Source organism: Phyllobates terribilis, unplaced genomic scaffold (genome assembly GCF_046119375.1).
Source record: "Phyllobates terribilis strain yellow unplaced genomic scaffold, ASM4611937v1 Scaffold_1__5_contigs__length_1240528914, whole genome shotgun sequence".
Lineage (NCBI taxonomy): Eukaryota > Metazoa > Chordata > Amphibia > Anura > Dendrobatidae > Phyllobates > Phyllobates terribilis.
Window position 1 is genome coordinate 190,397,052 of NW_027362761.1, and position 27,539 is coordinate 190,424,590.

The following is a 27,539-nucleotide window of genomic DNA, read 5'->3' on the forward strand; positions in this document are numbered from 1 at the left end:
AAAGTACACAGGCCAGTTATATAACATGATATATGCACAATATACAGTTATATGAAAAAGTTTGGGCACCCCTATTAATCTTAAGCTTAATGTTTTATAAAAATTGGTGTTTTTGCAACAGCTATTTCAGTTTGATATATGTAATAACTGTTGGACACAGTAATGTTTCTGCCTTGAAATGAGGTTTATTGTACTAACAGAAAATGTGCAATCTGCATTCAAACTAAATTTGACAGGTGCATAAGTATGGGCACCTCACCAGAAAAGTGACATTAATATTTAGTAGATCCTCTTTTTGCAAAAATAACAGCCTCTAGTCGCTTCCTGTAGCTTTTAATGAGTTCCTGGATCCTGGATGAAGGTATTTTTGACCATTCCTCTTTACAAAACAATTCCAGTTCAGTTAAGTTTGATGGTCGCCGAGCATGGCCAGCCCTCTTCAAATGATCCCACAGATGTTCAATGATATTCAGGTCTGGGGACTGGGATGGCCTTTCCAGAACATTGTAATTGTTCCTCTGCATGAATGCCTGAGTAGATTTGGAACGGTGTTTTGGATCATTGTCTTGCTGAAAGATCCATCCCCTGCGTAGCTTCAACTTTGTCACTGATTCTTGAACATTATTGTCAAGAATCTGCTGATACTGAGTGGAATCCATGCGTCCCTCAACTTTAACAAGATTCCCGGTGCCGGCATTGGCCACACAGCCCCAAAGCATGATGGAACTTCCACCAAATTTTACTGTGGGTAGCAAGTGTTTTTCTTGGAATGCTGTGTTTTTTTGACGCCATGCATAACGCCTTTTTGTATGACCAAACAACTCAATCTTGGTTTAATCAGTCCACAGGACCTTCTTCCAAAAAGAAATTGGCTTCTCCAAATGTGCTTTTGCATACCTCAGCCGACTCTGTTTGTGGCGTGCTTGCAGAAACGGCTTCTTTCGCATCACTCTCCCATACAGCTTCTCCTTGTGCAAAGTGCGTTGTATAGTTGACCGATGCACAGTGATACCATCTGCAGCAAGTTGATGCTGCAGCTCTCTGGAGGTGGTCTGAGGACTGTCCTTGACTGATCTCACCATTCTTCTTCTCTCCCTTTCTGATGTTTTTCTTGGCCTGCCACTTCTGGCCTTAACAAGAACTGTCCCTGTGTTCTTCCATTTCCTTACTATGTTCCTCACAGTGGAAACTGACAGGTTAAATCTCTGAGACCGCTTTTTGTATCCTTCCCCTGAACAACTATGTTGAATAATCTTTGTTTTCAGATCATTTGACAGTTGTTTTGAGGAGCCCATGATGCCACTCTTCAGAGGAGATTCAAACAGGAGAACAACTTGCAAGTGGCCACTTTAAGTAGCTTTTCTCATGATTGCATACACCTGGCTATGAAGTTCAAAGCTCAATGAGGTTACAAAACCAAAAAAGGGCTTTAGTAAGTCAGTAAAAAGTAGGTAGGAGTATTTAAAACAAGAAAATGATAAGGGTGCCCATACTTATGCACCTGTCAAATTTTGTTTGAATGCAGATTGCACATTTTCTGTTAGTACAATAAACCTCATTTCAAGGCAGAAACATTACTGTGTCCAACAGTTATTACATATATCAAACTGAAATAGCTGTTGCAAAAACACCAATTTTTATAAAACATTAAGCTTAAGATTAATAGGGGTGCCCAAACTTTTTCATATAACTGTAGAGCAAGTGCTCAAAATCACTGAACCATAATTATGTTGATTAAATATATCAAATATAAGAATTGGGAGATGTTTAAAAATCAAATCACATAAAGTGCCATTAGCTATAGTGCAAATCAGCTATCACTAAAATGCAAATTAATAATTCAAAGAGAATAAGCACCACCGTGAGGCCACAAATACTGCAAGTGCAGAAAATATCACATAGAATGCATATGGGCAACTGTGCAAATAAGCTACAATTATAAGGTGCAATTGATAGTGTAAGTAATACAAGCACCTTCTCAAGGCCACAGATATTGCAAGTGCAAAATATACTTTATACACCGTGCATATGAACCAGTGTGCAAATAAGCTGCCCTATTCTCATCCCCCCAAGAAGAAGCAAGCCGCGAAACGTGCGCATTGGGGTCTTTTCATCAGCCAGGTCATATAATGATTTATTATTAATGATTAACTTCACTATTCTTTCCACCATTTTCTATTTTTTTTTTATCACTATTATTGTTCTTTAGTATATATATATATAGTGCAATCAAGGAAATCACATGCTAGCACCTCCCTAGGATCATGAAATAAGGTAAAAAGAACAATAATAGTGATAAAAAAAAAATAGAAAATGGTGGAAAGAATAGTGAAGTTAATCATTAATAATAAATCATTATATGACCTGGCTGATGAAAAGACCCCAATGCGCACGTTTCGCGGCTTGCTTCTTCTTGGGGGGATGAGAATAGGGCAGCTTATTTGCACACTGGTTCATATGCACGGTGTATAAAGTATATTTTGCACTTGCAATATCTGTGGCCTTGAGAAGGTGCTTGCATTACTTGCACCTTATAATGTAGCTTGTTTGCACAGTTGCCCATATGCATTCTATGTGATATTTGTGGCCTCACGGTGGTGCTTATTCTCTTTGAATTATTAATTAGCATTTTATTTAAGTGGTAGCTGATTTGCACTATAGCTAATGGCACTTTATGTGATATTGATTTTTTAACATCTCCCAATTCTTATATTTGATATATTTAATCAACATAATTATGGTTCAGTGATTTTGAGCACTTGCTCTATATGGTGGATATATCATGTTATATAACTGGCCTGTGTACTTTTTTCTGTTCTAGTTTCCTTCCCACTTTTTATGTATTTTATGCTGTATTTTAAGTATATGTCAATAAACTCCATGTTTTATTATACTGGTGCTAATCTTCCAAGTCGTTTATAGGTTTATAATGCTTTATATGGAAGTGCTCTTGAAATTTTGGGGCTAAAAATAATATATTTTGGGATTATTTACACCACCTGTAATAATATACTACAAAAACTGACTTTTACCTCCCTTCATATATTCAATGTTTGCATACATCTTAGCGGGAGTGCTGCTGAATTCTTTTCTTTGTATATTATGCATTCATAGCAGCTTGCAGTTCACCTGTTTTCACTTGTTTTATTCTATTCGGAGGTGCTGGTCAGTTTTATTTTTTTTGTAGTGTACTATTGAAGGTGTTGACTGCCTCGATATTTGACTGAGCACTTCCATCATTCTAAGGCTGTTTTTAATTGGTGTTGGATCCTATCTACCCCTTAAATTTATAGGCTTTTAGCCTGGGAGAGGCTTGTTTGATAAATGTTAGGTTTAGGGTCTGATGAGAGAGAGGTCACTTTTTCGTGACTGGTGGGCTCACATGAATTTGCCAATATCTGCACCAAGTACCTTAATTTTATAAGTATATTCTAAAAAGCAGTAATGCCGTCCACATTTTATATATTCAATGTCTGCATACATCTTAACGCTTACAGAGTGCTGCTGTTTGCTTTTATTTACACTGCACGAAGATAATACATAGGTTTTGGTGGGAAAAAGGTTAATGAGAGTACTTCTATAAATTAAAGGGGATTCCCAATGTGAAAGTGCATATCGGTGTACAACCCCTTTAATTTACTTAATAGTACATACTATATAGTATAAGCTGAATGAATTTACCATAAAATATTGTGACTATTGCTTTTAATTATATTGAATTAATAAATTGTAATGTATAAGGTTAGTCATAGATAGGCCTGTATTGATTTATTTCACTTTGTATTGAAAATAGTGTTAATGTTACTATTAGCATTGCACATAAACATATAGGGCTCTATCGCATTTGGTGTTTCTCTCTTTATTCTGATCACGTGTATTTTCACGTCCTTTGCATTAATCCTACCCCTTCTATACATCCCTGTACATTTCCAGCACTATAGAGATACTTCCGATAACTTGCGTTTTCTGTTCTCCGTAGTGTGTACCTTTCTGGCCTGAGAACAGCAGTAATAAATTGAGTGTTCAAGTTGAAGGCTGTCAGATCCCCCCGAAGAAGATTAATTGTAATAAACAAGACAACTGCACGTTGCTTCACCTCGGGGATAAGGTAACTCTTACATTCTGCAGTTTAGTGTAGTTCATTGTTGCTTTGTAATGTATCACTTATTAATCATATGCCACATATGTATATCTGTACACCACAGCTTGGAGGCATATTAGTGGATGTCACCCCGAAGGACTACTCCACGGTCGTCACTTTCTCCGACTACCTTGCAGGGTCGGCTCCCTTTCTCCTAATCAATGATACAAAGTCAGAGATCATTGAATTCTGCCAGAGGTGAGCGATGTCGGCATTTAGGTGTACGAGAATATGGTGTGTATAATGTAATGTTGGCTGATGTGTGATCTCTGCCCAGCTAGAATTTCGACAGATCATACTGAATGTTTTACTTCTATGTTGCCATAAATAGAATTAAAATATCTTGACCAAAGAGTTTTTTTTACACTTATTAATAATTTTTAAGTGTTTTTTTGTGTCTGGGTAGATGCAGTAAATTTGATATAAAATTCATATTTTTTTTACAAAATGTTTTTGTTTTTTTTTTAATTTTTTTGCGTCATTTAGCTCCGTTAATGGGGAGAAAGACACTTTGCCTCCAGCTAAAGCAACATTATTCGCATGGGAGGACCCCACAAGTGAAAGAGCGTTGTGGTGGAAATGTGGAGCAAGTACTGGCACTGTCACTCAAATTGAGGTTGGCATAATCTTCCATATACTATACACGTAAAATACAAAGCACTACACGTTAATACATTTTTTTAATGATAATAACCTAAACAATCCCCCCCCACTTGCGGTTAGACCTATACCTTATCAAGTAACAACTACTTTATAGATATAAAGAATGTGTTCCCAATATCTAGAGAAAAGTCAATGAGTCTTTTGAATTGAAGAGTGTCATTTCCAATTATAACTATCATTTGCACTTTCTTTTAGTTCCATGAAATTCTTTTAATGTCAAGCGTATAATTATATAATTCATGTCAAAATGTGACTATTGTTTGCACTTTATTTTTTTTGCTTCCTTTACTCAAACTCAATCTTGGTGTCTTTTAGGACAGAGTTGAATATCTTAGAATGGACAGTAGCATTGTCTACTTGGTGTCCTTCCTGGAAGGCTTACAGAGGATTGTGCTGTTCACTGAAGATGAAAACGTCTTCCAAGTAACCTACGACAGTGAAAAAGCCGAGCTTGCGGAGCAGGAGATCGCAGTGTCCTTGTCTAATCTTGGAATTTCTTTAGTAAATAATTATTCCAAGCAAGAAGTCTCCTACATTGGTATCACCAGGTACAGTAACTTCACATTTTCTGCCTTTAGGTGGGTTTGGTCCATGGGTGGGAGCTAGCAGCGTGGAGTCATGTAACCAGTAGTAAATTTAGTATTCTTCTTGAAGGCTTAGTGGGTGCAATCGGCTCTCCTGTACTTGGGAGGCAAATAATAGTGCAGACTACAAAATTCTGAGCATTGGTACCTCATTAACAGTAGCACCATTAAAGTCCATAAAGGTCTGTTAGGAATTGACAAATATCTTAAAAAAATGGATTTGGTATAGCTGTCATGAATCCATTATTAACCCCTCCATCCCCAGGGCAATTTGTTGTTTTTTGTTTTTTCTTCCTCTTCTTCCAAGAGCCATAACTTTTTTATTTTTCCAGCCACATGGCCATATGAGGGTTTGTTGTTTGCAGTAGGAGTTGTACTTTTGAATGACTATTCATTCTGCCACATAGTGTACTAGAAGAAGGGGAAAAAAAATCCAAATGTGGTGAAATTAAAAAAGAAGGGTAATACCACAATTGTTTTTTGAGTTTTTTATTTACCATTTTAAATATATGGTAAATCTGTCCTAGAAATATGATTCCCCAGGTCAGTATGAGTACGCATATACTAAACGTTTACAGTTTTTTTTTTATTTAAGTGGTGAAAAAATTCAGAAATTTGTAAAAAAAAAAAAAAAAAAAAAAAAAAACTTTTGTTGGCATTTTCTGAGGCATGTACTGTTCTCACTTTTCATGATTGGGGCTGGGTGAGGACTTATTTTTTGCGCCCCGAGCTGACATTTTTACGGATACCAGTTTGAGGGAGATATGTTGTTTTGATCACCTTTTATTGCATTTCATAGCAATGTTGTTGCGACCAAAAAAACCCCATAATTCTGGCGTTATGATTTTTTTTCTCTCATTATGCCGTTTGCCAATCAGATTAATTTATTTTGTTTTGATAGATCAGAAATTTCTGAACACAGCAATACCAAATATGGGTATTTTTTTATTTATTTTTTTTTTATTTTTAATGTGGCAAATGGGGAGTGATTTGAACTTGTTTTTTTTTTATTTCTTAATATATTTTTAAACTTTATTTTTTACTGTATTTAATAGTCCCCTTAGTAGGAGTCTTGAAGCTGCGATCGCTCGATCGCCTGTGCCGAAGCACTACTATGTATGGCAAAAATCACGATGTCCTAGAATGCCGGCCACGAGCCGGAGTTCACAGGAGGATCGTGATGACAGGCATGGGGGTCTTCAGCAGACCCCCGGCTGTTATGACAACCCATCGGCGCCCCACAATCACGTGACCGAGCTGCAGGTGGGTGGGATCAATGACATGCTTCCTGTCTGCGCGTGTTAAATGCCGCTGTCAGTGATTGACAGCGGCATTTAACTGTTTAACCGCTGCGGGTGGATATCGGATCCACCCACTGCTCTTAGAGACACTTGATGGCTGATTAAAATCAGCCATCAAGTATGGGGAAAAATGCGGGCTCAGTGTCGGAGCCTGCATCAAAGGCAGGGACGTGGCCGATTGTGTAAATATACGTCATCGGTCGTAAAGGGGTTAGTAAAAGTCAGTGTGAACAAATAGTAAAATATATGAAATCTGAATTTCTTAAATCTAATCTAAATCTCTCTGAGGATATTAAATGTTTTAAACTATATTCTTCTGAAATAGGTTGTTAGAAAATCACACACAAATCAGCTTTTTACTCTATAAACGTAGCTAAGGCTCTGTATGCATCCCCGCTGTTGTTTCTTGGTCTCTGGGAATGGTTACCAGACTCCATTGGATCCTGGAGACTGAATTAATCTTTAAGATTTCTCTGTGAATTGACTCCTATTTATTTTAGGTACCATAAAACACACACATCCTATGTATTTCCTATACTAAACAGGATAGCAGTGCGAATCTTCATTATAATTAAAAAAAAAAAAAGATTCAAAAATGTTTTATTTCTCTTCGAATTCTATTCTTAACTAAATGGTCTATTTATTAATCTAAAATGAATTACATGGAACATTCCCTTCCAACCAGTGTATACTTTATGGCACTCAATGGTACTCAACTATTTTCAATAAAGGCCTTCTTTCCTGGGTGTGCACACGTGATTGTCTCGCTGAACGCCAACAGTAAAGATGTTGTCTTGATAATGTCTACCATATTATGAATGACTTATTGCATCAGTAGTTAATATTATTTTTTAGTGGGGAAAGGTAGACCCCAAGGTTAGACACATACTTCTTCAGACTCCCTAAACATATTCCGACCCCAAATAAGACTCCTACTGGCCCTGAAACGAGGCCTCCAATATTAAATCAGGCTCTAATTAGACTCCTAAAGTTAATTTTTGGAGCTGGTTTGGAGTTTGATTAAGTCAAACCCCTAGAACTAAATTAATTCTGATCTCATGAAATATACAGTACAGACCAAAAGTTTGGACACACCTTCTCATTTAAAGATTTTTCTGTATTTTCATGACTATGAAAATTGTACATTACACTGAAGGCATCAAAACCATGAATTAACACATGTGGAATTATTTACTTAACAAAAAAGTGTGAAACAACTGAAAATATGTCTTATATTCTAGGTTCTTCAAAGTAGCCACCTTTTGCTTTGATGACTGCTTTGTACACTCTTGCCATTCTCTTGATGAGCTTCAAGAGGTAGTCACCGGAAATGGTTTTCACCTCACAGGTGTGCCCTGTCAGGTTTAATAAGTGGGATTTCTTGCCTTATAAATGGGGTTGGGACCATCAGTTGTGTTGGGCAGAAGTCAGGTGGATACACAGCTGATAGTCCTACTGAATAGACTGTTAGCTGCTTTTTTCTTGCCATAATACAAATTCTAAGTAAAGAAAAAACGAGTGGCCATCATTACTTTAAGAAATGAAGGTCAGTCAGTGCGAAAAATTGGGAAAACTTTGAAAGTGTCCCCAAGTGCAGTTGCAAAAACCATCAAGCGCTACAAAGAAACTAGCTCGCATGAGGACCGCCCCAGGAAAGGAAGACCAAGAGTCACCTCTGCTTCTGAGGATAAGTTTATCCAAGTCACCAGCCTCAGAAATCGCAGGTTAACAGCAGCTCACATTAGAGACCAGGTCAATGCCACACAGAGTTCTAGCAGCAGACACATCTCTACAACAACTGTTAAGAGGAGACTTTGTGCAGCAGGGAATGGACATTAGACCAGTGGAAATCTGTGCTTTGGTCTGATGAGTCCAAATTTGAGATCTTTGGTTCCAACCACTGTGTCTTTGTGCGACACAGAAAAGGTGAACGGATGGACTCTACATGCCTGGTTCCCAACGTGAAGCATGGAGGAGGAGGTGTGATGGTGTGGGGGTGCTTTGCTGGTGACACTGTTGGGGATTTATTCCAAATTGAAGGCATACTGAACCAGCATGGCTACCACAGCATCTTGCAGCGGCATGCTATTCCATCCGGTTTGCGTTTAGTTGGACCATCATTTATTTTTCAACAGGACAATGACCCCAAACACACCTCCAGGCTGTGTAAGGGCTATTTGACCAAGAAGGAGAGTGATGGGGTGCTACGCCAGATGACCTGGCCTCCACAGTCACCAGACCTGAACCCAATCGAGATGGTTTGGGGTGAGCTGGACCGCAGAGTGAAGGCAAAAGGGCCAACAAGTGCTAAGCATCTCTGGGAACTCCTTCAAGATTGTTGGAAGACCATTTCCGGTGACTACCTCTTGAAGCTCATCAAGAGAATGCCAAGAGTGTGCAAAGCAGTCATCAAAGCAAAAGGTGGCTACTTTGAAGAACCTAGAATATAAGACATATTTTCAGTTGTTTCACACTTTTTTGTTAAGTATATAATTCCACATGTGTTCATTCATAGTTTTGATGCCTTCAGTGTGAATGTACAATTTTCAAAGTCATGAAAATACAGAAAAATCTTTAAATGAGAAGGTGTGTCCAAACTTTTGGTCTGTACTGTATATTGATTCTTACCTATGTACTCTTCACTTGCAAGCATTTCTGGACACAGAATCCTGATGATGGTTAGCATCCAAACATTATGTGCTCGGCCCAACTGGACAGTAGTTCCTCCAGTTGGCAAACCTGCTATCATAGATGTATTGATGGAGGTCAGTGTCTCCTTCAATGGATCTATGTGCATGTCTGTAGGACTTAGACAGTTGGTGTCCCCGGTAGAGCTATGGATCATGGTGCTCCAGTTGAGGATGCCTGCCTTTTGGTTGGCCAGGTTATTAAGCAGAATGCTGTGAATTAAGGCAGGGATGTTATTCTAAATTAGCGTGCCCTTATTTCTCATGGGTATGTATGATTTTTCTTTTCAGTTCAGATGTAGTTTGGGAGACAAAGAAGAAGAGAAGATGGAGACCACTAAGTGTAAAGCAGACAGAAACATTAGAAGCAGCCTACAAAGAGTACAGCGATTCTTCCCCTACAGATAATAAGATTGTTGAGTTGGATGCTAATTCACAGGTATGTGGACCCTGTAACAACCAATTGTGCTGAGCAAGGCCAAAGAATGAGACACCTGTCACACATGTACCTGAATTAAAGTCAGACAAGTGGCACATATACAATGCCTGACAGCCAGTCTTTAGCGATTACTAAGAGAAGACATTCTTCAGAAGTGATATTTAGTATTCTATCTGACCATACATCACTGAATGTTATTATTTAGCCAGGTTTCCTGAATGATTATTATATAGTGCCTGTGCTGGCATTTGTACACCAATATGCTGCTATTTTGACCATTACAGGTATGCCTCACACCCACATTGACTGGCATGAAATTCCTACAGCCGGCACTAGGACCCGTGAGAAGAAGTTTTCTGCCAGCGTTAAAGGTAGAATACTCTGCTTCTGCTCATCAGACGTCCATCAGACTACAAGTCTACAGAATCCAGGTAAAAGAAATGCTCATTAATGCTCAATCACTAACAAAGTGTTCCAGACAATAAGACCTTAAAATGTCTCTCCGATATTTAGCGCAGCACCTCCCATTATAGTGCGCTCCACATTATATGAACTGCAGCAGGGATCTCTTCTGTTTTTAGTCTGTCCCCAAGGGGAATGTCCAATTTTTAATACCTTGTCATTCATACATTCATCATCCATTTGACTTATTTAGTAGTTGGAGCTCCCGTTTTTTGTTAAAGAGCTCTAAATCTCCTTCTATAGTTAAATTATACAGTTCAGACTGTCTGTCATCACCGCTAGGGAGGGCATAGGCGCTTATCAGATACTGATATCACCAGGAGATGTCTTAAAGGGGCTGTCCAGTTAAAACAAGTTATCACTTATCCATAGAATAGGTGATAAGGTGCTGATTGGGGGGGTCTGACCGCTGGGACTGGCACTGACCACTTTTATCCCCATTGGAATAAAATGGCAGTGCAGAAGCTTGACCGCTGCTCCTTTCATTTATTATGGCGCTGCTGACCGCTGCTTCCAGCTTTTTTCAACAGTGCAACCCCATTCAATTGGAATGAATGGGGTTGCAGTTGGGCATCTAACTTTCCACACCATTTTGTACAATGTTAAAGTTCTCACTGATCAGCAAGTTATCCTTTTGGTTGCGGATAGGCGGTAACTTATATTCACCGGACAACCCCTTTAACATTTTGAATGTGAGGGGGATCTGACCTCTCAGACCCCACAAATTCAGAAAATTAAGGAATAGATGTCCTTTCAGCAAGTCTAACAATCCACGACGTTTTCTCTGAAAAAACAACAACTGGAAAACAGCAGTTAAAAAAAACTTCACACAATGCATGGGAAAATCCTCTAAAAAAACTGACATAGGCCAAAACCATAGGAAAAACTCTCAAGAAATAACTGAAAAAATGACACAAAATACGCTTCAGGAAAAAAATGGCTGAGTTTCCTGAAGTGTCTAATGCTTGAAGAAACTTGGCGGATTTGCCTCAGCCTGAAAAATGACCTATGATGTTTTAATTTGTTTTTTTGGCAGATACAAAATCAGATTCCTGGAGCCATATTTCCCTTTGTGTTTTACCCTGTTAAACCACCAAAGTCTGTAGCCATGGACTCAGGTTTGTATATTCTGCATATTTGTATCATGTCTTAATTATTTAATAGATCACTAGTGTGTAGAATTTTATTAATCATTTAGGTGGAGTTAAATAGTCAGAATTTCAATGTGAATATTTTTTGTCAATGTACTGCAAAGGTTAAGTGATATCAGATATACGGTTCAACATATAGTGTAGTCAATTGAACTGTTGCAAAAGTGCAGAAACTAATCATTGTATAAATTAATCTGTAAATCTGTTTATTAATTCATACAATCTTACTGTATCGGAAACATTACTTTAGCCATGCAGCTGTTGATATATTTTAGAAATTTTGGAAATCACTATTTAAAAATGTTGATGATTTTACAGAACCCAAACCTTTCACTGACACTAGTATTGTAATGAGGACGGCTGGACATTCTGAAATATCGCGCATAAAGTAAGTTAAAATGCCATTATCACAAAGCCATATATATAGCCATATATTGGGAACTAATTAGGGCACCATACTGTGGCAAGGATGAAAAATTTAATTTATAGTATGTTAAATTCTTAAAGGAAATATATCATTAAACCCCACATCAAACTGCAAATATGGGCATGCATGCCTTTGAAATGTAAATCCATCGACCCCTTTATATGTTCTATCTGTTGCTGCATTTCTGACTAATTAGTCTTTTAATTCATATGTAAATTAGGTGTTAAGTTTTTTGGGCATGACAGAGTTCCTGCCTCCCTAGGTTGTTTCCCCATCTAGTACATGCCTCTTTAGCTGGACTGATTGCTGACTTACTGATTTCCTTGCCTGGTGCCAGACATCTCACGGTCAGTGAGCTATAAATCAAGCTAAATAGGCTGGTGCTGGGCAAGGAAACAACCTCAGAGGCAGAGGCTTGGGAGTGCTGTGTTACTGTACACCCATACCACTTATCGCATCATTTGCATATGAATGAAATCTCTATTTAGTCGAGAATGCAGCAACAGATAGCAGATATAAAGATGTTGATGGATTTACATTTCAAAGACCTACATGCCTATGTATGAGGATTGGTAGGGGTTGATTTACTGACAAATTCCCTTTTTAAGGTTACACTATTTTATTATGTAAAAGTTGGTCTTTATTTTTTACATATGATGACTATTCAATTCACTATTTTGTGAACAGATACTTCAAGGTTTTGATACAAGAAATGGATCTCCGAATAGATCTTGGATTTTTGTACGCCCTTGCTGATCTCTTTGCACAGAGTGGGGATGTGCCTAAAGACCAAGCTGTAAGTCAATAATTCTGCTATCTAAGTTTAGTAATATAGCCTGGGAAGTTAGCACCACTTTCTTTTCATGAGAAGATACATCACATTGTCATCAGTAAAGGCGCTGGATATGATTGTAAGCTTCTTGCTTCATGCTTAGTACTTTCCTTTCAGAAGGAAAATCCTTTGCTAGCAGTAGTTGTGAAGCACTTTGTATGTTGCTTTTAATTCAGATAAAAGGAGCTGGAACCTAAATGTACCAGTATTTAGTGATTCCTTCTGTTTTGCTAATTGTACTAACAATTTGCATGTTATAGGTGGAACTTTTTAAGAAGGACATAGAATCTCTTCAAGCAGAACTAAGTACTGTGTCTTCAATTAGTGCTTCTCAACTTAGCCTTTATGAAGATTTCCACATATCTCCTATTAAGGTAACGGAAACTGTATTGCAACTTTCTTCCATGGCTCTAAGGGCTTAACGACTTATCACATACATTTTCATAATAGATCATTAAGCAGAGTCTGAAGCCGGCTCAGGAGCTGAGGTGACTTCATACATGGCAGATGCCAGCTGTGTTATGTAGCCAGCAACAGTCTGTAATGGCAGAGACCAGAGTACACTTCGATCACTGCAGCTTAACCACTTAAATGCTGCTGTCAGTCTCTGACAGTGTCATTTAAACTATGTGATCATGGCAGCCAGGACCCTGCTGAAGGCCCCTGTAACTACCATCTTAGTCCTCCTCCTGTGAAGCTCGGCCACAGACTGAGCTTCACAGGTGAACTGCGATTTCACTGTATACTACAATACTGTGGTACTGCAGTATATGTTCTAAGCGATCGCAGTTTAAAGTTTTCTAAGAAACCTAACAAAGTAAAAATGAAAAATGTATAATAAAATATAAAATTAATTAAAAAAAAATATACAAATTTAATTCTCCTTTAAAAATGAAAGAAATGTAATAAAACAAGTATATTTGGTATGGTCATGTCTAAAAGTTTCTGATCTGTTAAAATACACAATTATTTAAACTATATGTTAAAATGACAAAAGGGCAAAAATCGGAGCACCAGAATTTCTATTTTTTGGTCTTCACACTATCCCCAAAAATGCAATATAAATCATTCAAAACGTCATGTACCCAAAATGGTATCAATAAAAACCTCAACTCAAGGCACATAAAAGGCCCTCACACAGGTCTATAGACCAAAAAATTAAAACATCATGAGTCTTGGAACACAGTGACACCAAGAATTTTTTTTTTTTTTACTTTCAGAAATGCACTAAAATAATATAAAAACTGGACAAGGTTGCTATTTCTGGAATCACTTGGAGAATAATGGATCAAGGTCATTTTTACTGCAGAATGAAATCCATAAAAGCAAAATCCAAAAATCATTGCAGAATTGCTTTTTTTTTCACAATTTCACCATCCGTTTTTATCCCGTTTTCTTTTACATTGTATGGCAAATGAATGATGTTATTTAAAACTAAAACTTGTCTCGCAAAAAAATATATATGCCTGTGTCAATGGAAAAATAAAATGGTGTGGTAAGAAGCCTCGCTTGGCCGCTTCCGGAAGTAGACTCAGGAACCCGTTTTCTCTGCAGGCTTTATTATGTGGCATAAAGCCCTGCAGCTCCTGCAAGAGTAAACACAGCCTTACTAGCAAAACAACAAAACGAAAGATAAACTATAGCACAGTCCATAGCAGTGTGGGGTTCGTCCACACAGGTTGTAGTCCCAGCTTTCAGCTCCTCTCTGAGCTGTGGCCTTCCAGTCTGGAGTCTTTGCCACTCTAAACTCAAAAACAGAAAAAAAAGGTGACTGCGCATTTAAACCTTGCTCAGCCATACCCTGAGGGGAGGTAGGGGAATGGTCTCCCACCCTCTGCTATTCCCATAAAACCACACCCTTTAAGTGAGTTAACCCCCAGCATATAACATGCTGGCAAAAAGTTTATAGATTTCAGTTCACACAGGCTAGCAACCTGTGTGACACATACCTCCCCTCGTATATCATAGCAGTGACTCTGTCACAATGGTTATAGCACTTGGAGCAAGGTGGAGGAAAAACTGAAAGCACTAAAACAAAGATTCCCTGGTTATGAAAGGGTAAAAGCCTATTTTCTGTTTGTGTATATGTTTCAGCAGGGATGTAGCTACAGGAAATGCTCAGGTCTCAGCCGCACCCACGGCCAGGAGGATGGGGAATGGCACTTTTTGCGCTGGGGCACGCATTTCATGTTACTCCTGCTGTGATGTCATTGCCTTCTTTCTTTTCTTGTAGCTGCATTTAAGTCTTTCTCTGAGCACTGGTGGAGATGATGGGAATAAGGAACTTCGAGATAAAGAGTTGATTCCTGTTCAGTCGTTAAACCTTTTGTTAAAGAGTATCGGTGCCACCCTGACGGATGTGCAGGATGTTGTGTTCAAGTAGGTGCTGCCTTCAATATGGTCATTCTTGTAGGTCAAAAGCTATACATCTTTTTAATCCTGTTTTGTCTTCATTTGCAGATTGGCATTTTTTGAGATTAAAAATCAAGTATACTCAAGACAGGAGCTGCAGTGGGAAGTCATCAGACATTACTCAAGACAAGTAAGCGTATAACTATTATATGAAATGGTGCATTTTACGCCTACCTTTGTGATTACATTCATTGTCCTTCATTCTCTTAGTTTAGAAGAATCTGCTTCACTATTCCACTTTTAACATTGAAGTCAAGGAAGTAACAGATCCAGACCTAATACTTCTGTTGCTTTCTGCCAAGATCTGTTTCACAAAAAAATACTATATATTGTATATACTATTATACTATGTAACTACTATATAGTATATATTGTAAATACGTCATAACAACACAGTCCAACAGTCCAAACTATAGCCAGCACTCACATCTTCTTAAAATAATTACTTTATTGATACAGTAGCATAAAAGGCAGAACAAATGGTTAAACACAACAGCACAAAAATTAAAAAGGCAGAAAAGAAATATGCACTGTGCTCCCAGGAAACATGTTTCAGACCTACATGGTCTTTTGTAAAGCCTATGCAATCTTATATGGCATACATAAATGTATGCTGGTATATGTCAAAAAAAACAGTCTTTTGGAAAACACCAGCTCATTGGTGGCCTATTGGTGTAATTGACGTATGCTCTTGCAGCTTTTGCCAGAACGTATGCCAAACTTAGTTCACAAACCTGATGTGAGCACAGCCTGATATATTGAAAGCAGTTTTGTAATTGCATATTCCCTTAATCTCTAGGCAATAAAACAAATGTATGTTCTTGTTCTTGGACTCGATGTGTTGGGGAATCCTTTCGGCTTATTTCGTGACTTTTCTGAAGGGGTAGAAGCTTTCTTCTATGAACCTTACCAGGTAATGACATGCCCGGTTTTACATTTTAGATGATGTGAAAGTCTTTACAAATGTACTTCATATCATGTAAGCAATTAATAAGGTTTCTAAAGTAGTAAAATTTGAGTTTAGTTGAGGTTTAAACTGTATGGATAAAGCATGTTTGTATACCTGTCACTCCAAGAATTTATTGTAACACGACTATTATAAAGCTGGATTTAACAATCTAGTCTTAGTCAGGAAAAAAAGCCGGCTTCTTTTTTCTTATGTAAGACATTCTATTCTTTATTTCTGTATTTGTTCATACAACATTAAAAGCACTACAAAGTAATGTAAACCATTGACATGTTTCGGGCACTATATGTCCTTACTTACCAGTGCCGATAACTTGCACATGTGGTGATCTGTCTTACAGACTATTTTTTTATACATACCTAACAATCTGTTCTGTTTTATGTTCACAGGGTGCCATTCAGGGACCCGAGGAGTTTGTTGAGGGAATGGCATTAGGAGTAAAGGCTCTTGTTGGAGGAGCAGTTGGTAAGTAAACGCACTACTTCTGATTTCAGTGAGTGTGGGTAATAAACTATCAATACATTAAAGAAGTTGTCCACTACTTTTACATTGATGCCCTATCCAGTGGATAGGGCATCAATGTATGATCAACTGGGGTCCCGCATGCGGCACCCTTGCCGATCAGCTGTTATCGGTGGCAGATGCCGACGGACGGAAGTGCTCACCTGCAGGGCTCCGCCATCAAGTGGTAGTGGCCGCCGCGGTATACTGCACATCCGCCTCCTATTCAATTGAATGGCATAGGGCATCAGTGTAAAAATAGTGAACAACCCCTTTAATTCTACTTTATTATTATATATACTTCAAAAATTCTTCTGGATAATTTTTCAAATGTAAAAGATGAGATTTTTATTTGAGATTATGTTGACCATGAGTATAAACTATTAACATAGGATTGCTATGTGAAGGCTAATAACATGATCTAAATTTGTTAGATATTTAGTCACCAGTAATTTTATGATATCCACCTAGAATATTTGTTTGCAGGGTCACCTGACTAGGTATGGTCATGGTATACGGGCAGTGATGGCCTACAGTAGTTAGGCTGAGTCCCGTACATCAGTTATGTCTGGCCAGTTATTTTACGCCGGAGCTGGTCACAACTGATGACTAGTTTTGCACTGGTCCTCTGTCCATAGCTGGATGAAGACTACCGCACACAACATTTTTGGATTCAGCACTAGGACCAATCTGGCGCAATTGAGAATGACCTCCTAGAAATCTATGCGATCAGTTCTGGAAACACCAGAAGGCCAGATAAGTGGAAACTAGACCTTGATTAACATTTGTTGGTGGGACATTCATACCAACATTCGAACATTCATACTCTGCAGTTCTTTGTCCCTAGATCACAGCAAGGAAAAACAAACACAACCGATGCAATTAAACTGCAAAAAGTGAACACAGCCTAACAGTAGTGGGATTGTGGAATATCCAAAGCTCACTGATATGTTCCTAGAGCCATATGGTCAAGCAAGAAGGCATAACCACCAATGCCAAACATTGTACATCCTATGTACAACTTCTAACCTCATTTTTTATCATCTGTTGCAAATTGTAGCAATCTTTTTGTATCTCTTTCTTATTTCTACCTGACTGGTTTGGAATACGATTTACAAAGAGTGCAAATATTTAGTATGTGTGGGAAGTTAACCATTTAACCTTTTAAGAAGAAAACCCACATTTGAATGGAAATTTAAAATAGAATATTTATTAATTAGCTTAAAAATGCATAATGTTAATTTTCTATAAACTGTAAAGATAAATATTCCAAGAAAGTAGTGAGCACCATAAACGGATATCAATGAAGGTCAAAGTGATATTTAAGGGTAACAATCCTGACAATAATGTCTAGTATACACAGAATATGATAAATATACAGTGGGTACGGAAAGTATTCCGACCCCTTTAAATTTTTCACTCTTGGTTTTATTGCAGCCATTTGATAAATTCTAAAAAGTTCATTTTTTTTTTCTCATTAAATTACACTCTGCACCCCATCTTAACTGAAAAAAATGGAAATGTAGAAGTTTTTGCAAATGTATTAAAAAAGAAAAACTGAAATATCACAAGGTCATAGTTATTCAGACCCTTTGCTCAGTATTGAGTAGAAGCATCCTTTTGAGCTAGTACTGCCATGAGTCTTCTTGGGAATGATGCAACAAGTTTTTCACACCTGGATTTGGGGATCCTCTGCCATTCTTCCTTGCAGATCCTCTCCAGTTCCGTCAGGTTGGATGGTGAACGTTGGTGGACAGCCATTTTCAGGTCTCTCCAGAGATGCTCAATTGGGTTTAGGTCAGGGCCAGTCAAGAATGGTCACAGAGTTGTTCTGAAGCCACTCTTTTTTGTTATTTTAGCTGTGTGCTTAGGGTCATTGTCTTGTTGGAAGGTGAACCTTCGGCCAAGTCTAAGGTCCAGAGCACTCTGGAGGAGGTTTTCATCCAGGATATTTCTGTACTTGGCCGCAATCATGGTTTTTTCAATTGCAACCAGTCGTCCTGTCCCTGCAGCTGAAAAACTCCCGATAGCATGGTGCTGCCACCACCATGTTTCACTGTTGGGATTGTATTGGGCAGGTAATGAGCAGTGCCTGGTTTTCTCCACACATACCGCTTAGAATTATCACCAAAAAGTTCTATCTTCGTCTCATCAGACCAGAAAGTCTTATTTCTCATAGTCTGGGAGTCCTTCATGTGTTTTTGAGCAAACTCTATGCGGGCTTTCATATGTCTTGCACTGAGGATAGGCTTTCGTCGAGCCACTCTGCCACAAAGGCCCGACTGGTGGAGGGCTGCAGTGATAGTTGACTTTGTGGAACTTTCTCCCATTTCCTTACTGCATCTCTGGAGCCCGCCACAGTGATCTTGGGGTTCTTCTTTATCTCTCTCACCAAGGCTTTTCTCCCATGATTGCTCAGTTTGGCTGGATGGCCAGGTCTAGGAAGACTTCTGGTGGTCCCAAACTTCTTCCATTTAAGGATTATGGCGGCCACTGTACTCTTAGGAACCTTGAGTAATGCAGAAATTCTTTTATAACATTGGCCAGATCTGTGCCTTGCCACAATTCTGTCTCTGAACTCTTTGGCCAGTTTCTTTGAGCTCATGATTCTCATTTGGTCTGACATGCACTGTGTTCTGTGAGGTCTTATATAGACAGGTGTGTGCCTTTCCAAATCAAGTCCTATCAGTTTAATTAAACACAGCTGGACTCCAATGAAGGAGTAGAACCATCTCAAGGAGGATCACAAGGAAATGGACAGCATGTGACTTAAATATGAGTGTCTGAGCAAAGGGTCTGAATACTTATGACCATGTGATATTTCAGTTTTTCTTTTTTAATAAATTTGCAAAAACTTCTACATTTCTGTTTTTTTTTTCAGTTAAGATGGGGTGCAGAGTGTACTTTAATGAGAAAAAAAATAAACTTTTTAGAATGTACCAAATGGCTGCAATGAAAAAAAGAGTGAAAAATTTAAAGGGGCCTGAATACTTTCCTTACCCACTGTAAAAACAAAATGGTGATCAATAAATAGCTATAAACAGGTAGAGGAAATTCATATAGGTAAAGTGCAGGTGCATAATCATACACATTTCCTCATACTGAATAGGTCAAAAAATAAAGAATTCAATGAAAGAGTGTACACAGAGCAAAATTATCACAAGATGGGTATAATGGCATTGCAGACCAGACAATAATTACACAAGTCAAGCACCGAGTATCTGCACCCCGACGCATGTTTATCACATTTGCTTCCTCAGCAGGACCTGTCTCTGTGTCATATTCCCTCCATTTTATATACATCAACACCCAATTAGAAAGTAGATTTTGCACCTGAATATAATGTTGCCTTACTCCCAACAAAAACTCAATTCGCACTCATATGGTCCCCACAGATATTTGGCTGTACCATACTCGTACGCAGAATCAGCTGACATATCCCTGGGCTGGATGTTACATATGGTGTAAAGAGAACCAATCGATGGCAAAATAGTAACCAAGAATTTCCGGGGTTGTGTTCCACATTGGAACGCATGAAGACGTCATCTAGTCGTGCACATCAGCACTGCCAATCCGTGTCAAGCTCTAAACCCGGAGGTCCGGGGTTGCGTTCCACATTAATAACCAGGTGTTCCAATCGCATGACCGGAATAATAACCATAATTAATGCACATGGCCAATTTAATAACCATGCATTCCCGTGTGGAACACTACCCCGGAACCTCCAGGTTTAGAACTTGCCACGGATTGGCAGCACCGAAGTGCACAATTAGATGACGTTGTCATGCGTTCCAGTGTGGAACACAACCCTGGAAATTCCGGGTTACTATTTTGCCATTGATTGGTTCTCTTTACACCATATGTAATGTCATACTTAGGGAAATGCCAGCTTATTGGCTATACCATACTTGCACCCGGAAAGATCTGTGGGGACCATTCAAGTGTGGGGTTTCTTCTTGTAGGTTATATATGTGACTCGTTTGCCAAATGTGCCCTTGTTTAATTTTTTTTTTAGGTGGCTTAGCTGGAGCAGCTTCCCGTATCACAAGTGCTATGGCGAAAGGGGTAGCAGCCATCACCATGGATGAAGAATATCAACAGAAGCGGAGAGAAGCCATGAACAAGCAGCCAAGTGGCATCAGGGAAGGTCTTACACGTGGAGGAAAAGGCCTTGTATCTGTAAGGGATATTTGGTAATCTGTAGCATAACCTAGAATTTCTATTTGATATATTTTGGTCTTGTTCACACCTAGCATGTGTTTTGACATGTGTACAGTTGTTCACCATGTGTTTGTGAACTTTTGCCTGTTTTAACTAAATGAAATGATGAACATTATTTCACTTAGTTAAGTCACCTGTCAACATCCTCCTGTGAATAAAATAAATTATGGTATATTCAGCTTGCAGATTTTTGCAAAAACATATTTCTAATTACTTTTTATAAATACTTATGTTAAAGGGGTACTGCGGGGAGATAAAAAAAAAAAATGTTGTACTGTTCCTGCACTCATGCACTATAAAGATGAGATGTCCAATGCAGTTATATGATCTTTTTAACTCTTGTAATTCCATGTGACAGAATCAGCTCTTTCACTGCTCCCCCCTCCCATCTGGGTCATTACATCATATACTAAGTGCTGCTCCCCCTGTAAGGAACAGACAGCCTTGCTGTAATGTCCCTGTAATGTAATGAAGGGTAAGGTGCAGCTTCTGTCACACCAGCCCCCTGACAATGGCTCCCTGTGTGCAGCAGGAGTTGAGGGGGCGTGTTGGGTGCATGGTCTGCTTGCTGGTTCTAGTAGCAGCCCCCTAATAATGTCTCCTTCACAGGGCTACTAGCAGGAAGCCATTATCAGGGGGCTGGTGTGACAGAAGCTGCACCTCACTGCACTGCTCACCCCTCATTACATTACAGGGACATTACAGCAGTGTGCAGCTCCCTGCTGTTATCAGCCAGTCTAATAGCTGTTTCTCTGCAGAGAACAGAGGAGTGGCCCTGCCCCCTCTTCTCAGGCTGGCTGTTACAGGGGGGCGCAGCACTAAGTGTAAGATTTAATGACCCAGACGGGAGGGGGGAGCAGTGAAAGAGCAGATCCTCTTAGGCTGAGTGCCCACGATGCGGATTTAATGCATTTCCACGGCTGCATTTCCACGGCGGAAACGCATTAAAATCGCTTGGTAAGAGTTCTGGGATGTATCCCAATGATAATCTGCATGTGCTGTGCACATGCTGCGGAAATTTCCGCTGTGGATTATCATTGCAGAAAAATCCGCATCACAACCAATTTGGGCGTGATTTCGCAGCAAAATCGCGCCCATTGACTTGCATTGAATCGCATAACTTCCGCATGTATACATGCGGATTCCATGCGGTTCAATGCGTGGATGGTACCCATGTCTGGAGAAGAGGAGACTCTCATCCAACCCGGGTACCATCATACCTGCAAGTTAAAAAAGAATAATAAAGTAAAAAATAAAAAAATATTCATAGTCACCTCTCCGGCGGCCCCCGGTCTTCTCTCAGTGGCGGCCTCTTTCCTCTGCGTCAAGCGGTGTACTGGCAGGACCTGCTGTGACGTCATTTAGTCAGCTGATGGTCACGCGACCGCTGATGTCAGCGGTCAGGTGATGGTCGCGTGACCATCAGCTGACTAAATGATGCCACCGCAGGTCCTGCCAGTACACCGCGGGACGCCGAGGAGAGAGGACGCTGCCGGGAGGAGACCGGGGGCTGCCGGAGAGGTGAATATAAGGTTTTTGCTTTCTTTTTACTTTTTTTTTTTTTTACTTTAGATGCAGCATTTGAAGTAGAAATGTCCTCTAAGTTGGTCACACAATATAAATCCATGCCAGTTGCATGGATTTATATTGTGTGACCAACTTGTCAAGCCCTTTCCAAGTGATGCTCAAAATCACTTGGAAAAATGCTTGAAAAAACGCATGCATAGACGCATGTAAAAGCGCTGAAAAAACGCATGTAAAATACACATGCGTTTTTTCTGCCAAGGAGATGCAGAAATGCTCAGGAAATTTCTGCTTCAAATCTGCATCGTGGGCACATAGTCTTACACGGAATTACTAGGGTTAAAAAGATCATATAACTGCACTGGACATCTCATCTTTAGTGTATGAGTGCAGGAACAGTACAAAAAATAAGTATCTCCCCGGAGTACCCCTTTAATGGTTTCAAAGGGATAATGGAATTTTCCAGAAGAAAAACACTTCCCCAGGGATTTGGAGCTTTAGAAAATAACAAACTAAGCAATACTTCCCTACCAGCACCCACTTGGATCCTGCACAGGCTGTTCCAGCATCAGAGAAACATCTAATAACGCATTGCTCATGTCAGCTGACCGCTGCAGCCAATCACAGGCCGCAGCAGTCCTGCTTCTGTTGAAACCGTTTTGCCTTCTCTTCCTGTGTCAGAGCAGACCACGGCGCGGTCACTGCTGGATCCAGGTGGGTGCCAGTAGGTGAGTATCAATTAGTTTATTTTTTTTGCAGATCCAAGTCCCCACAAACGTATTTCTTTGCCCAGACAGCCCCTTTAAGAGTGACTCTTTGTATATGTACCCCTTCACCTCGGCAGTAAGTGTTGCATTGGCATAAGAAGCCTATGAGTTTGTCACCTGTCCTTGGTTTTCTCTGCTCTCTGGCGCCAGTTTTTAGAAGGGTGTCACTTATGGCCGGTATGTGTCAGCATTTCATGAACGTGAGTCACTCTTTATTCTTTATCCTCAGGGCTTTGTCAGTGGAATTACAGGGATTGTTACAAAACCAATTAAAGGTACACTGGCTCGGTCTGCTTCGATAACAATGGCATGCTATTCTGTTTGCCGAGGTTTCTCTAACATTTCACACAATCTGTTTGTTAGGTGCTCAGAAAGAAGGAGCAGCTGGATTTTTTAAAGGAATTGGGAAAGGATTAGTGGGTGCTGTAACCAGGCCAACAGGAGGCATCATAGACATGGCCAGCAGCACGTTCCAGGGCATCAAGAGGTAATCCATTATGTACAGTCTTCTATGTACACAGCTTCATTTCAGAGCTGGTAATCACATTTTCAAGAAGTGATGTTGTCATCACTGTATTTTTCTACAGTGTGTATATAAATCTGTTACCAATATATTTCCATGTTGTTTAAAGGGGACAAGTATATTGTTTGGCGATTGTAATCTCGGTATGGATTTAATCCTGGGTGACATATAATAAATGATTTGGGCATGATTTCCTACATCCTGTCACAGGCTTTATCTTCGGTTCTGGACAGGCTTTTTTAATAATTTCTGCAGATAGTATTGTTTGAACGGACTTCAAAAGACCTATGCATTTCACATGTAAAGTCACCCTACCTGGTGCCCTCTGTTTTCCTCCTGTACCAACTCTGCTCAGATGATCATTCTGTCTCTCCTCCTTCAAGGTGCCCTCGACAGTGGCATGAGTGGGTAGAGCATTGGTAAATCTGATTCACGCCTTCCCGGACTTTCCTGTGCTGTGGGATAGGAAAGGCAAGGGATCTGTGGTTTAGATCCACCACTGCTTATATCACTGCAGAGGGCATTTTGGAAGCAGGAAAGACTGAATGCCGATCTGAGCAGAGGAGGCAACCGGAGGCACCAATTGTGGTTATTAAACATGAGAAAGGAATAGTTGCTTCTCAGTCCCAAGGTGGAGGGTTACTTTTGGGTCTGTTGCATTGATTTAGCACAGTGCTTCTCAAACTCTGAAATTGACCTTCACCAGTGAGGGGCTCCCTATTGTTTGGTGAGGCACATCTATGGGGAGGCCATTTTCACAGAAGTGATCATATTCTACACAGTTCTATTCTCTGGTGGTTGCAGTCATTGGTTTAACAATATCATCGACTCTTTTTAACACACCATAAGACCTTGTAAACCCAAGCCTACCGTACCTTGTTTATCATATACAGACCCATTAATTGTCAGCAGTCAGGGCATTGATAAAAAATGTAGATATTAATTGTGAAAGAGAAGAGCTTATGCTGTGAATGCATCTTCTTTCCAGAGCTACTGACACTTCTGACGAAGTGGAGAGCCTGCGCCCTCCGCGATTTCTTCACGAAGACGGGGTCATACGACCATACAGGATTAGGGAAGGCGCTGGAAGCCAAATGCTACAGGTGATGGTAATTGAGTTGTAGAGAGAATCCATAATTCTTCAGAGGAGATGCAGAGATATAATATATGCATTGTGTAACTCTGGTTTCTGAATAGTAAGTTACATGTAAACCTTTTAGTGCTTGTCCCTCAACTGACTCTCCAACTCTTCCCTGCAGTATTTGCTATGAAAACGCTCAGGGAATGTATGAAAGTCACAAGCCTCTATCAGGCCAACACTTGGGAGGCGCTAGGCTAGAATAAACCAGGGATCTGTTCTGCCTCTATTCTGTTTATGTCCTGACACTATTTGTATTCCTTTCTCTAACACATTTGTAAGCTTTCTAGTCACAAAGAATTTGTATTATTTTAGTTAGAAAAAGTGTATTTAATGTGGACGAAGCAAAACCAAAAACTTTTCTAAAACATTTGTAGGAAAAAGTAGCCAAAGCAAGATATTTTTATCAGTAAAGCGCTGCACTCTTTTACAGTTACATTTGTTTATTGTACGACGCATGGTTTATTGAAGCTAAATGGTGGCAGCAAGTGAACCCAGATAAATAGGGAAAAAGAGATTTTCTTTAATTCTGCATTTTATAATAACAATGATAAGACCAGTAAAAAAATAAAGACAAGGATATCTGTGCAGAACTCGCTTTATAATTTTTATACAATACGTACTTCCGTTTACTGATGTTTAGTCATAATTGGAATATCACCCTATTGCTGCACCTTGTTGCTATTTTCCGAGGACTACAGATAATTCTGTCCCTTTGGTTTACTTTAAGCTTCAATAGAATTGAATACCTATTACCTAAAATGAAAGATTTCAAATCTCTATAATCCTCATATTTTACCTACATCAGTTTATCTTGGATACAAATTGTTTTGCAATGTTTGATTGCTTATTACCCGTTACTCATTTGTAATCTGAAGTGCTTTGTATGAGCAGCTCATTATCACTGTTTTCACCTTGTAACACATTGTTTTTTCCTTCAGGGGTAGCTTTTTTCCTAAGTGCATTCAACCTGAATGTTACAGCCAGCTTCACAAAATATTTTCTTTTTTACTATATCTTAAAAGCAGTTGGAGCTTCATTTTTAATCATAGCTTAAAAAAAGGTTTACCATTGTTGTGACCACCATCATTTCGAGAATGAAGGGGATGCCTGCTTCTGTTCATGGAAAGGCTGGCTCCCCATTCACTTATGAGGAGTCACACTGTAGTTTTATGCACAGCAGGTTGCCAGGGGCTAGTATGCAGTAAAGATTGCTACACCTTCATCCTCAGGATTACTAGGAGTCCTTGAAGTAAGACCCGCACACATAATATAGTGATACGTCATCACAAAACTCCTTTAACAGATATGGTGGCTGTCTTTAGTCACCACTTGAATGGAAGACTCCCCCATATACATTCGATTAAAGTTGTCTGAACTTGCCAATATTGTTATAATTGGCTGACCATCAAATATGTATGTGAACTTCCCGACTGTCCGGTGACAGATAATGTTCATGGAGATAAGGGTCAGGTGCTTTGAATTAATACGGACGATTTTTTTATTTCCACAAAGGAGGAGTGAACCCCATTGAAAACATGTATGGGGGAGTTGGGAGAGGTAGCCAACAAATAAACCATCTGCCATTTACTGCTTTCATAAAAATGGATAACACACAATGTAATAAACATACAGATGGACTACACATGGGGGTTTTTTTGGCTGAAAATCTGACTATTTTTCTTATGCTGGTCTGAACTCAACCTAAATCACCCAGTTTTTAGTGTGCTTAACATATAGATAATCCCTTTTAATGATCAGTACAACATATCTTAATATTGGATGTGTAAACCTATTGAAACATAAAGCACAAACCTCCAGGTATAAAGAATTAAGGCCACAAATTGTGAGTTTTATGTCTATTTTACAGAATGTCAACATTTGTCCTGTAACTTGCATGGTTACTGCATTATTTTCTGCTTATTTTTTACATTTCACTGTATATTCCTTAGTTACATTTCATATATAATTTTGCTCATTGCTTGTTTTTGGCTTTGCTTTATAAAGGCTTGTATTGTAAAATAAACACTATATTTTTAACTATTTGAACTTGTTATTGTCTTCTGACATAGACGCTTTGTACAACCCTTTTTTTTCATTCCATAAAAGGAAAGAAATAGCACTAAGCTACGCCAGACATCTTTTTCTTGTTACTTGCCCTCTTCCATCATTTATGTTCAAATCCTCGTCGTACAGAATTGGATTTCTGTCCAGATTTTGTTGTAATGTTACATTTATTTTCTCTTAAATTAAATCAATCGCAGAAAAAATAGTTTATTAACTTTAGTAAAATAACATGTTTACTCTTTTTTTAAAGACTTTTTCCTTGGTTATCCGTGGCTATCTACTGCTTACATTAATTACTAAGCAGAACATACTTCTTAGTTCATGCTTACACAGCCCTCCTTAGCTCACACTGAGTACAAAATGCATATCTTGTCAGTGGAACTTCAGGTGGGTCCGCAAATAAATGAAATGAACATTATATAAGAAACATAATCGGAAATTGAATTGTCACTTTTCCAGTAAATACTGCAAAAGCATATCTCACTGAAATATAATTAAGGACTTTGTCATGATTCCTGAATGATCTTGATGCATCTTCCAGTTGGCTTTAGTCCAAGACTTTTAAGGGACCAAATAATTCCAAAATAATGTTGAAGACTGTCAAAAGAAATGCCATATTTATAGCTGCATATTTATTTTTCATGATAAAGGCAACATTGCAGCCAAGGAAACAAACACAAACCTTTTCTATAATCGTACGATATATCTGAAACTTACATGTTTCAGATCACA

The 27,539-nt window shown here is 39.0% G+C and overlaps 1 protein-coding gene across 2 annotated transcripts in view; it reads left to right on the forward strand.

The window, feature by feature from the left end:
* VPS13A (vacuolar protein sorting 13 homolog A) overlaps nt 1–27,539 on the forward strand; it is a 221,736-nt gene that overhangs the window by 159,478 nt on the left and 34,719 nt on the right. The window contains exons 51-68 of one of the 2 annotated variants that reach the window (XM_073670791.1): nt 3,980–4,108; nt 4,206–4,339; nt 4,628–4,757; nt 5,120–5,352; nt 9,668–9,815; nt 10,100–10,246; nt 11,314–11,395; nt 11,747–11,816; nt 12,543–12,651; nt 12,948–13,061; nt 14,921–15,066; nt 15,148–15,229; nt 15,899–16,012; nt 16,456–16,531; nt 20,583–20,746; nt 23,309–23,354; nt 23,443–23,566; nt 24,591–24,705. In XM_073670791.1, coding sequence (XP_073526892.1) covers nt 3,980–4,108; nt 4,206–4,339; nt 4,628–4,757; nt 5,120–5,352; nt 9,668–9,815; nt 10,100–10,246; nt 11,314–11,395; nt 11,747–11,816; nt 12,543–12,651; nt 12,948–13,061; nt 14,921–15,066; nt 15,148–15,229; nt 15,899–16,012; nt 16,456–16,531; nt 20,583–20,746; nt 23,309–23,354; nt 23,443–23,566; nt 24,591–24,705 — 2,163 coding nt within the window. Of the gene's footprint in view, nt 1–3,979; nt 4,109–4,205; nt 4,340–4,627; nt 4,758–5,119; nt 5,353–9,667; nt 9,816–10,099; nt 10,247–11,313; nt 11,396–11,746; nt 11,817–12,542; nt 12,652–12,947; nt 13,062–14,920; nt 15,067–15,147; nt 15,230–15,898; nt 16,013–16,455; nt 16,532–20,582; nt 20,747–23,308; nt 23,355–23,442; nt 23,567–24,590; nt 24,706–27,539 lie in introns of those variants that run through there. The other variant, XR_012314200.1, reaches the window with a different exon arrangement.